The following is a 12,113-nucleotide window of genomic DNA, read 5'->3' on the forward strand; positions in this document are numbered from 1 at the left end:
GGCCGAGATGGCGGCGGGGCGCCTGAGGGGCCGCGGCGCCTGAGGGAGGGCTGAGGGGCGGCAAGCAGGTGAGGCGAGATCGCGGCCAGTTTGAGGCGGCGGCGGCGGCGGCTCTGTTCGCCGTGCCGGACCTCCGGGAGATTAAAGAGCAGCTCCGCGCCCCCGCTCGGCCCGGCCCGGCCCGGCCCGGCCCAGGGAGCAGCAGGTGGCGGCGGCGGCGGCAGCAGCGAGGGAGTTAACGGCGTGGTGGCGGCGGGAGGGCGCTGAGGAGGAGCGGCACCGGGAGGAGGGGGACCAGGGAGCAGGCGGCAGCGGCAGGAGGGGGACTGAGGAGCTGGCGGCGGCAGCAGCCGGGTTGCTAGGGATGGAGAGATCCCGTGTCACCCGGATGTGAGTGTCATGTTGGCCCAAACTCTGAGGGATTTGGCAGCGGCGAAGAAGCGGCGGCAGCAGCAGCAGGAGGAGGAGCAGCCCCTCGCGCGTCGCTAGTCACTACCATGGGGGTCGGGTAGCGGGAGTGCAGGGGCAGCGCACACCTGGCTCGGGGTGGGTGGGGGGCGTCTCGGCCCTTTTTTTTTTTTTTTTTTTTCTTTTTCCTCTCATACGCTGGAGAAAGTGAGAATAATGCACCACCACCAGCAGCAGCAGCCGGAGCAGCACCCAGAAGGTAAGAGCCAGCAAGGGCAGCGGCAGCAGCATGCCCGGGGCTGAGGGCGGGGGGGCAGCGGGGGAGGATTTGTGAGGGATTTGGGAGACGGGGATTAGAGAGGGAGGGGAAGGGTGAGGATGGGGCAGGTTTGGGGTGGGGAGGGGACCGGGAGATGGGAGGGGGGGGGCAGGGGGCGAAGACAGGAGGGATCGGGGTGCCGTCGGGGCTCGGGGGGACGCGACTACTGGGGGCTTCGCCACGTCCCCCGCAGCTGGGTTTAAGGTTTAAGCCCCCCCCCCTCCCCCTCCCAGGGGCAGTAATTTGGAGGTGGGAGGGATGCAGCGGGGCACGGGGGGCACGGTGAGCTCGGGCTTTGTTCCTCTCGTGTTGAAGAACCCGAGGGATGGCTGCGCGGATCGGGGGGTTATTTGCGCCGAGCCACGGTTCGTAGCATCCCGGGAGGCAGGCGGGGAGGGATGTCTGTGCCGTTGCTTTAAAAAAAAAAAAAAAAAAAAAGGAATCCAGTGAAAAACGTCGCGATTGACACCGCCGCCCCCGAGGAGCCGCGCTGCCCGCGGGCAGCCCCAGGTGCGGGCGGGCAGCTCTGCCCTGCTGCCGCCGGGTGAGCTCCGGCCGGGAGCCATCTTAGCGCGCCCCCCGCGGCCGCCCCTCACGCAGGCGGCGGCGGCGGCGGCCGAGGCCGAGCCTGGGACCGGCGGCGCCTGAGCGGCTGAGGCGGCCCCGGTCTGCGCTGCCCCCGCCGGGGAGGCGACGGGAGGTGACCGGAGGGCTGGGCTGACGAGCCCCGAGGCTCCGCTGCTTGGCGAGCGGCGGTCGCTGGGGAGGTGTTTTCCCCTCCTGCCCGGGTAGCTGGATGCGTTTCGCTGCCGTTCCGCCTGTCAGCCCCGGTTCCCTGCGCGTATGCTGTGCCGTTCCTCCATTTTTTTCCCCACACAGGCATCTTCAAGTTTTGGGTTTGACTTAGGAGCGTCTCCTTCCTACAGGTGCATGTAGGAGGAGGCTCTGCTGCTCTAGTCAGGGAGCTCGCGAGGAAAGAGCTGTGCGAGGAGGTGGTGTTTTGCCTGCTTTGCTGTCTTCCGGGATAAAAAAAGACCTTAAAAATATTATTTAGAAGGTGCGATTTATTTTGTGACACCTTGTGGAAAAGCAGAAATAAAATAAAATTCCTTTACAGTAGTTTGACGGGTGTAATTTCTGGCGTGCAAGATAGCAGGGCTTTATGAACATATTTACCACCAGACAATATTATGTTTTCCTGTGTGGGAGGCATTTTTATTTGAGAATACAGAACAGTGTGAAATTTAACTTGCTTATAGGACTTCTGGGGTTTTTGTTTTGAGGGAAGAGGTGTACACTTGGTTGTTCTCAATCGAAAAATGTGCAAGGATTAAACGACTACTCCTTTGACCAGGATGAGGTGAGGAAATAGTAAATGCTGAGGCACCACAGCCCAGCTGGTCTTTAGGAGGAGGTATGTTTTATTGCATTATTGTGCTGACAGAAGAGCTGCTATCCGGTCTGTGAAGGAAAAAAAAAAAAAAACAATCAAAATGTGAAGTGTTTGCGTAGCACTTGCCTTGACACTTAGGTTAAACTTGAAATTAATGCTGGTTCCTGAGACCTTTTGGCTACTGTTGAATCACATATATACACTCATACCTGTATATTCAATCATGTATATATGTACGCATACATACATACACATGTGCATATACTTATGCTCTGTAGTATACATAATATAAGCATCACACCAGCAAGAGGTCTTAAAATGATCTTTTCATCAAAAACACTGTGACACATTCTAGCATAAAAAGTTATAAACAAATACTTTTTTTTTCCTTTTCTCTCACAGAGGCGAACTATGCAAGTAGCACCAGAATTCCTCTCCCTGGTGACGGACCAACTACTCAGTCAAACAGTTCAGCACCATCCAAGCAAACTGTTCTGTCTTGGCAAGCTGCAATTGATGCTGCTAGGCAAGCAAAGGCTGCCCAAAATATGAGTACCACCACAACCCAGCCTGTAGGATCTCTGTCCCAAAGAAAACGCCAGCAATATGCCAAGAGCAAAAAACAGGGTAATACGTCTAATAGTCGGCCACCCCGTGCCCTTTTCTGTTTATCCCTCAACAACCCAATACGAAGAGCCTGCATCAGTCTAGTAGAATGGAAGTATCCTTTGATGCAGTTTCATTTTACCATCTGTTCCTTGAGTTTTCCAGATAGATCAAAGGAATTGTATTGCCATGTCTGATAGTGTCACAGCTAACGCGTTAGTTCACTTAACTGTGTGCGGGTAACTCTCATTAATGTTAATGTTAGTTAATTTTATGTAAATTGCTGTTAATGATAGCCTCTTAATCTGTGTCATAATTATGTAGAGTATTGTTTCATTAAAGTAAGTACCTCTAAGACAGGGAAGAGCTCATAGCTGTTCATTTGTTCTTAGGGGGAGAGGGGAACACATTCTGACCTTAGCTTTTTGCATTTGCAAGCCTACGTTATATTCCATCAAATCTCTATATTGAATTCATTGCTCTTTCAAATAAGGCTGAATAGACAGGAGTGCATCTAATGGTTTTAATTGGGAGATGACCTTTGACCTAGGATGTCAAACCCGTATCTTCTATATAGTGATGAGGTGTTAGGGCAAATGTATGTAGATGTAGAATGAATGTAGAAGTTATTTCAAAATTATGTTTTCCAATTGCTAAATGTGAGGAAGGCTTTTAGCTAAAGTACGGATTCACTGTAATTACATATGAATGCCTGAACATTTACAACATATGTCTGCCACCAAACATGTGGAAGCTCGTCCACCTGTAGATTCAAGATCAGGTATACTGGCCTGTGCTCATGATGACGTGAGTGCTTGGAAGGATTGCTTTATCTTCAGTTCAGTGGTTCTGATTTGGAAGAATGTGTATTTCTTTGGAAAAACAAAGAGCGTGTAGATTTGGTATATTGTTTAATTCTCAAGAAAAAATTTGAAATAGAGAATGAAGCTTTGTTGAAGTACAAGGAGAAAAACACTTGCCTGTTAGTTGTGGCAATATCCCTGTAGCAGGAGACAGCTGTTCAGGAGAGTAGACTAACAAAGGAAAATTCATTTTGTCATTTTAAGCAGCGCACCCAACCGCTTTCAGTAGGAAATATTCCTCATTTATAGGGCTTGTTTTTTTTTTTCCAATTCTTTGAACTTAATTAAAGATAGTGAAACAGATTCCACTTTCATTTAAACTGGTAGAAGTCCAACTAATTTCAGTAAATTGGCATCTCCTTGGCTAAGGTCAGTGAAATGAAATTACTATGGGTCTAGAGTGGAATAACTCAGGGCAGAATTTGTCCCACTATCACTGTATCATAAAACAAGCTTGTCAGTCTTGCGCTGGTATTGTCCATTTCAGTCTGGAGAACACTGCTTGTTGAGATGTGTATTCTAACTTCATTTTGTAATGACTGTTGATGTTGATGGGCTTTTGTGAAGGTAAACTCAGCCCTTGAGGTTACAAACTGAGATGCCAACAAACGAAATTTACAAGATCTTAATGGGTACGTGAGCTTAATAGGTGTTTTTGTCATAAAAAGTCTATTCTAAATTTACAAAATTGTTTTTGAGGAAACAAAGATTATATTCAGTGCTCTTTGCTCAATCTTTTATGGAAATTTTATGGACATATATGAGGAAACTGTGCACTGAATTGAGTGCGAAAAAAGTCAAGCCCCAAATACTTTGTTTCCAAACTTCCAAAGATAGTTTCATCTGAGTACCTCCATATTTTTAGTTAGAAGAAGATAATTAAATATTATTCAGTGAAAGGCAAATTGATGATAAGCTGGAGGATAAACTTCATAAGGCTGAATTTTAAGAAATATCTTTCTTTTCCTGGAGGAAAAATATCTCCAGATTTCAACTGTATTCATCTAGACATGGTGTTAAAAGTGTAGCTGTAGTTCCTGCCATCCTGTGTGAAAGCCTAAAGCCTCCCAGTATGTATGGCTGCCAAGCCAGCAATGATATTCTCTTAGCCAGTCTACTCACCTAACCTTTCATCGGTTCTGGCCAAAGCAAAACTGTTCAGGTGTTCAGCTGTTCAAGACAGGTGAAAGGGGCTCAGAATTTTCTGTGTGCATTACACAACATTCTAGCTCTCTACAGGAGAACAGTTGTGATTTGTTGGGAATCATTCTCATCTTACTATGAACTAGATACCAAATGATTTTCTTCCTTTGGATAAACACATTTCTGTTTGTTAATGAGACTTAATGTGAGCATATGAAGACAAAACAGCTCCATAATTATTCCTTATCTATCATGTTAACCTGCATATTGATTTAAGAGTATGTAATTAAATTAATCTCTAGAACTTAATAACAAGTGCTCTGTGGCAGCAACAGTAATAGTCTTCTCCCCTTTGCAGAAAAGAGCAGCACGTTGAAACATTAGTGTGATGGAAAATAATACAGTGTAGTGACATAGCTGGAGGTGATCGAGTGTTTGTCACAGTTATCAGTCAAAAGATTGCCTGAGACCTAAGACCTGTTTGAGTGTTAGAACTGAAAGAAGAGCTAGGCTTAAAAGTTAGTAGGCACTTAGAATTCATGGATTCCTTAACAGGATTTTCCAGACCATTTGACATATTTATACTACTGTCTATTTTTGCCAATTGTGTGGCCTTAGCTGTTTACATTCCATTCCCAGAAGATGATTCTAATTCAACTAATCATAATTTGGTAAGTACTCTTGAATTTTTATTTTATAATGATGTTCTTTTATCTTGATGGTCAAGATTAGCTGCTAGTGTTTGAGACCATATTAAGTGTAACAATTTCAGTCAAAAAAATGGTATGTAGTGATACTTTGGAATAAAATATATTCAGAATGTGGAATTGTTTTATTTTTATTTTTAATGTGTTCCTTTATGTCATATGTTTAAAAACAGATATTTTTCAGCAGTAAAATTATTTGGAAGAGAATGTAAATTAATGTTATGCTGTGTGTGTATATAGGTATGGTATTAAAAACCTTGATTTAAATTTCTATTGTTTTAGACATGCCTTTTTCAGTCCTTCTGAAGTTTTACTGTCTTTCCTAGTATACTTGTCTAATCTATTTTCAATTTTTAATGGTGTTATTTAGCTGTATATGTTATTAGATGAGAAGAGAATGGTGGGAAACTTTACAGCAATACATTTTGAAGTGATAAGAATATCAACGTGAATTTTAAAAGCAGTTACTTCTAAGTGTTTTTTTAAAAAGGATGATATTGCAGTACTTTGTAGAGCTGTATTTCCTCCATTAAAAATAGTATACCTGTGTTGTACTTGAAAATATCATGAAAAATATTTTCCTTTTAGTTGCTATTTTATTAATACTTAGGGAGGCTATCACTCTCAAAGGTGATTTGAATTTACATTAGTTTCATCATTTACATTAAAAGACATTTTGAAATAGTTACTAGACCTCAGTAGTCCTTTGAGTTCTGAAAATCTATGTGGCTTATTTTTTTTGAGCGGCAGTTGGGAGGGTGTCTTCAGAACAAAAATTGAATGCCAGATCAGTAAGTAGGTAATTTTGGACTACTTTGGATGGAAAATTTAGGTTGATATGAGGCTTTCTATTTATGGAGATGTTTATGCATTCTGTGGTGTGTAAGATTAACTACTTTCAGGGGAAAAAAAACCAACCGCATTCTATTCATATGACCCGTTTAATATATTTTTGTTCATCAAGATTAAGCCTATATGGATGACAAAAAAAAATGCTAGCAAAAGGCAGAATAATTCAGGTCAATGTAAAGAATTACTTATGCAGCTGTGTATCTAGCCAGCCAACAGTCTTTTCTCTCTTCTTTTTCCCCCCTCTGTGAGAAATTGAGGGCACAGATCTCAATAGCTGTCAATCCAACAAGAGATTTGGTAATAACAACTTTCATAAAGCATTACATGGTAAAATAATTACTTATGTTAGAGGCTAATCATTTTGAAATAAATGTGTTTAGCATTAGCTTTGTTAGGCTGGTATCTGACCTAATTCTGCAATGTGTTAGCGGTTAGAAAGCAATGGACGTTTTTGTCCCTGATGTTATTTTAACTAATGTGAACGGGTTGGTCTAAGCAAAAATACATTACCTTTTTATTTATTTATTTATTTAGTAAGAGTTCCCTATCCATTTTAGGAAAAGAGGTCTTGAACACCTCTAAGTATACATACAGTTTAGAATTTGGCCATTTAAATTTGCCTCTTGTTAATTTTGAGCAATTCCACTAGGCTTGCTCAAGTACTGCCATGTGCTGGGGCAGACTTGAGCCAGATAAGGGAATGTACTGGCACATCCTGTCTACCTGATGTAATAGAATAAATTGCTCTGGCAGGAGCAGTGTTGTCTTTCCTTATGACTAGGGTTACACATCATGAAGTGCACTAACCATTGATCTGTGTCCTTGTATCTTTCTCAGGTATTTTGCTGACATTTTTCCTAGTGTAGCCCAACTTCCTTTGTTAAGCTGGTACTTTGGATTCAAGTATGATGTGAAGCACTATTGTATAAGATAACTTAGAAATCTTCAAGCTTAATTGGGAACCGGTTTGAGCATGTTTCCTGATGCGTGTGGATCAGAAATGTGGAGTTATATTCTGAACGGACTGTGCTTGACCACTTACTGGTGTTACAGTTCTGTGTTCTGTGGGAACATGTATCTAGAAAGCAGTTTGACGTGATTCTTCTGTGTTCTGGGAGAGACAGGAGAAAGAGATCTTCTATTCCTTGAATGGAGCAGTTCTGTCATGATGGTCTGTTCTGCATAGAGTACTATACAGACTAATGAACTTCCAAGAATTATTGACCTTGATCCCTTATTCTACTTAACTGACTAAGCACTGACCAACTGACATTTTCACAAGTTGGTACAGTTCTTCTGCAAGTAGATTGGAGAAACTATTATTCATCCAGGAAAGTCTTTCTTTTGCTGCAACAGGAGGATAGGGCCAGTATACTCTGGGCTGAATCCTCATAAGCCCACTATTTCATTCAGAGTTTAATGTAGTTTTTTTGATCTGCCTTGAAGTTTCAGGTGATCTGAACTTTTCATGCTTGATTCAGCTCTTCTTTTGGCAGTGTCTCTTGTCTGCACTTGGTAAGAAGCTGTTTCTGGCAGGATGAATTTCCTGTGTATTTCTTCTGTTTCTGCCTTTTCTGCTTTTTTTTCCTCATCTGTGTTATTTCTTTTCATGTCTTTTGTCTTCAACTTCCTGCTTATTTCTGTTTCTCATTATCTTTTGTCTCTGCCCTCTGGCTTCCTTCTGTGTTTACTCTTCCACTTGTCCTCTTCTGCAGCATGCTTTGCTCTATCTCATTCTCCCACCTCATTTTTTTCTTGTATCATCCTGCTGTACCATGTTCAGTTCTCTCAGACTGCCTTGTGCTTTGCCTCCTACTTACTTTCCCATGGGTTAGACTAACACCGGATTTTACTCTGCAGAATAAAATTTACTCTGCCAGAGGCAGACTGGCACAGCACAGGTAGGGATTTCTCCCGTGATCAAGACATCTTTGGTTGTTTGCTTTGGATGTATTGCATCTCTTGTGTCTAGACTCCAAGAGTTTTCACTGGTGAGACTGTTCTACTTGAAGAGATTCAAGGCTCCCATTTTGAGGGATTTGCATATATTACAGCAAATTGGCAAGTGCGAAGTCACATACACGAGGGGCTAACAGGAGCCTCCGAGGTCCCCACAAGGGACCCTAACGAGAACTGAAGACTCTGTGCACCTGATAACAGGGTTCTTCAGCCTTGTTTCTGTTTATGGTTGTCAATGGGGAACTCTCTTGAAAGATGAAGTTTTGCATTAAAAGGTCTCCCCAGCCTGTGCTTACAGGGCTGGTGAGCTGATGGCCCACAACACCTCCTTTTCTTTCTCCAGGCTTTTCAAGGCAGCTGGGACTGGGAGAACCTTAGTGGGGGGGACCCTGCTACAGAAAGCTACTGTTTGTATTCTGTCTTTCAGGCAAACATTTCCTCTGTAAGTAGATTTAGGTGAATCTTTCAGTCACCTCCAATAGGAAAGCCGATGTTGTCCCTGCACTGTTACTTGTGCCTTCAATCTAGGTCACAGCAGGAGAGTGCTCTAAGAACCAGTTGAACTCCTGACACAAGGTATCAGGCTTTCTATCCTTATCTCATTAGCAACCCCATGACTCATTCAGTCCTCAGGCCACATGATTGACTAATCCACCCATTGACAAGGTTTTGGGATACTACCTTGCACCTAGTTATCCTCTACATGTAGTTTATCTGAGTATATTTGTGTAGAATGTCATTGATTTTTAAACACACAGTAAATAATAACTTGTTTAATTGACAAATATTCTGTGATGTATTTTAGAAAGATTTCTACTTGTATTTATTTGCTGTGTTTTTCAGCTGAGGGAGCTTTGAGGCTTGGGTCTCTTTTTCTGTACCTTGATTACGCTGACATCTCATTTAAAAAAAAAAAACTCCAAGTAACTGTTGTAGCAGCCTGACTTATTTTGCTCAAAATAAGTAATAAAGCTGTTGTGTTTCTAGCTGAGACTGCGCATTGGCAAGTAACCTTTGTACAGCTGCAAGAATCCCTTACTAGATGACACTTCAGCAAGGGGATCATTTAAAAATGCTCCACTCAGACCTATCTTCACATTTCAATTTTCTTCTATTGCTGCCAGCCCCAAGCTTCCAATAGCATGCATTAATAAATAGTTATGGATTGGTTTGACTTGTTATCAGTGCGGATCCTAGTTTTTCGAAAACTTTTCTTTTGCTTTGTAATGTACACCCCTGCAAAGTTAAATGAAAAATTCTAGATTGGTAGAATTTTGCACCCACTTTGTCCTGCAGCCACTTCTTAGGCTCTGCACTGTGCTAGTAGCATGCAACAGTGAGGTCTTCATCATTCTTGGTAAAGAGTTGCTATGTGTCAAGTCCATTTTTAATGGTAAATGAAGAAAGCTTTTACTTCATTCCCTGGCTCAGGAAAAGGGACATTTCTGGAAGAAAGATGTGAGCAAGATGACTGGCAATTTCCAACTGGTAGAAGGGTCACTTGGGTCTGTAGCGGTTTGGGAATAACAGACTAGTCTCTGCTAACCTTTTATTTTTGCATGCCCCGATACAACTGAGGATCTGGCTACTTCAACACAGATTAAAAAAAAAAAAAAAAAAAGCCTGTTCAGTGTGCAAGGGTAGGAAAAGGAGGTCCACAATTTAGTTTTAAAGGTTTTAGTTAATGACATTGGAAAAATAGTTCCTTTTTAAAAACAAAAACAAAAAAACACAGGAGTTAACCATCCAATTATCCAAACCAGAAGGCCCCCCAAAAGATGTACTTAATCATTCCCATTTGAAATAAAGTGTTTTTTCCATGTTCAAAGTTGTAAGCTTGTTCCTGTGGGGAATTCCTACTAAGGGCTTGTCTCTCCTTAAAAAGATTTGCTGGTAGTGCTTCACTGGCAAAATGCCTAGGGAGATGAGCATATACCAGAAAGTTCTTTTTCTATTATAGCCTAAAGTCAGTCTCTCAGACAGAATAGTACCACACTGGTAAATGATGGTTTTGTTAGTTTAATTGTTCCGGGAAGAGCTGTGGGGTTTTATTGCCTCCCCGTTTGCCCTTACCCCTTGCATAATAAAGGTATGCCTGCAAAACTTTCAGGTGTAGTCTGGTCCTAATAAATATAAACGTGTGTCCTTCCAAATATACCAGCTAGTCTTATTAGATACCGTAACAGTTGAACGGTTGGTGGGAAAGTATTTAGGTCTGACATTAATATTGTTGTCATTAAAGTTTAAAAGTAAACATATAAGATGAGTGGGAGAAGTTTGTACTTCTCATGCAAACTACTGGAATAGTGAGAGTACAAGTTGATTTTTAAATGCTCTGAAAAAAATATGAACACACCGAGGTTATAAAAACAGTAATTCACATGGTTTACATAGACAGTAAACTAATTTACTACAATTACAAGTATGTAAATTTAACACAATTATAATCCATAGTTTTATTCCTTGACAATAGTTGTTACAGTAAAGGAAACCCTGAAAATTATGATTCTGGAATGTACTCAATGAATGAACATGTAGAGAATCTTTACATGTTGCTATGTACCAGTGCCATGCCACAAGTAGACAGTCAAAATATTATTTAGATTTGCTTTACAGAAGCTGTTTTAAAAACTCCAGACTATGCAGAATAGGGAAGTCTGATAAAAAGTGTTTCTTATGAGAATCTTTTTATGTGCTGAGACCTGTGTTTTTTTGTTTTGTTTTGTTTTGTGTCTCTCTGTCTGTGTCTTGAAATCTGACAGAGTTTGATTCCATGGCTTTTGGAAGCGTTGGTCACAGACCTGTTTGCTTGCTTCATTTCAGCAGAAATGGAGAAGTTCTGGGAGGCTTTGCAAAGCCAGTCCCTGGTTGCTTCAAAAGACACATGCATCTGTTAAGATAAACTATAATGTATTTTCTAATCTGGTGAGGTTTAATTACAAACTATTTTCTGGGTTGGTTACTTGAATATGTGATTTGCTTTATCACTCATTTTTCGAGTTCAGATTTGCTTATGCTGCTGTCAGGCACCAAAACCTTTCACTTCTGGTGGACCATCTGGAAGGACAGGGCCATAAAGAAAGGTTAAGTGAATTTACTGAGATAGTGGGAGAATATTAATTAGGATGGATTTGCTTTTCAGTGCTAGTCTTTTTTTTTTTTTTTTTGGTTATTGTGCAATACTCTGCAATAGAATCTACATTTAATGGATTACAACTAAAATACCCTCCCTCACCCCTGCCTTTCGATGAAGGTTGAGAGAATGCCTTTAGTACTTGCTTGTATAAAATTCACTTGGCAGTGCTGATTTAGCAACTTGATAGTTGATGTTGTTTCTTATTTTTTTGAAGAAAAATGCTTTTAGACTTCCATTCCTGAAGAATGCCTTGATTAAACAGTGCGATTCTTCTCAGAGATCTTGGTACTTGCTTTTAGCATTTGAAGCTAAGCTTTAAATAAAGAGTTGAGATTTATGTTCAAAACTTAACTATGAAAATTAAGTTTTCAATGAAATCAACACAGCTGGACAGGATGCATCATTTATGTATTCAAGGTTAGTAGGGAGTATAAGATAGTTCTGTAGTGGTTGATAGCACAAAACTGAAATGATGAGCTGATTGAGCAGACTGATTTGTTTGCATGGATATACTTACAGAGCTCTGAAACGGTATTTTTTTCTTAGTTACTATTAAAAGGTATTTGATAATAGTAAAAAATATTAAAAATTTATAAATTTTTACTTTTGCACGGCTAAAAATTCAAGCAGTGTTTAACTCCTCAGTTACTGTTGCCTGTTGTCAGGGTGGTCACTATTCATGTGGGTAGAGAGCTGCTTGCAATTTTGAAGGCTTATATTATTATGT

General features: G+C 41.4%; 1 protein-coding gene across 1 annotated transcript in view; it reads left to right on the forward strand.

The window, feature by feature from the left end:
- The first annotated feature begins 624 nt into the window (after positions 1 to 624).
- Positions 625 to 12,113, forward strand: part of CACNA1D (calcium voltage-gated channel subunit alpha1 D) — a 184,012-nt gene continuing 172,523 nt past the window's right edge. Inside the window, exons 1-3 of the mRNA XM_035558258.1 lie at positions 625 to 667; positions 2,523 to 2,841; positions 5,298 to 5,403. Coding sequence (XP_035414151.1) covers positions 625 to 667; positions 2,523 to 2,841; positions 5,298 to 5,403 — 468 coding nt within the window. The remainder of the gene's footprint in view (positions 668 to 2,522; positions 2,842 to 5,297; positions 5,404 to 12,113) is intronic.

Source organism: Cygnus atratus, chromosome 10 (genome assembly GCF_013377495.2).
Source record: "Cygnus atratus isolate AKBS03 ecotype Queensland, Australia chromosome 10, CAtr_DNAZoo_HiC_assembly, whole genome shotgun sequence".
Taxonomy (NCBI): Eukaryota; Metazoa; Chordata; class Aves; order Anseriformes; family Anatidae; genus Cygnus; species Cygnus atratus.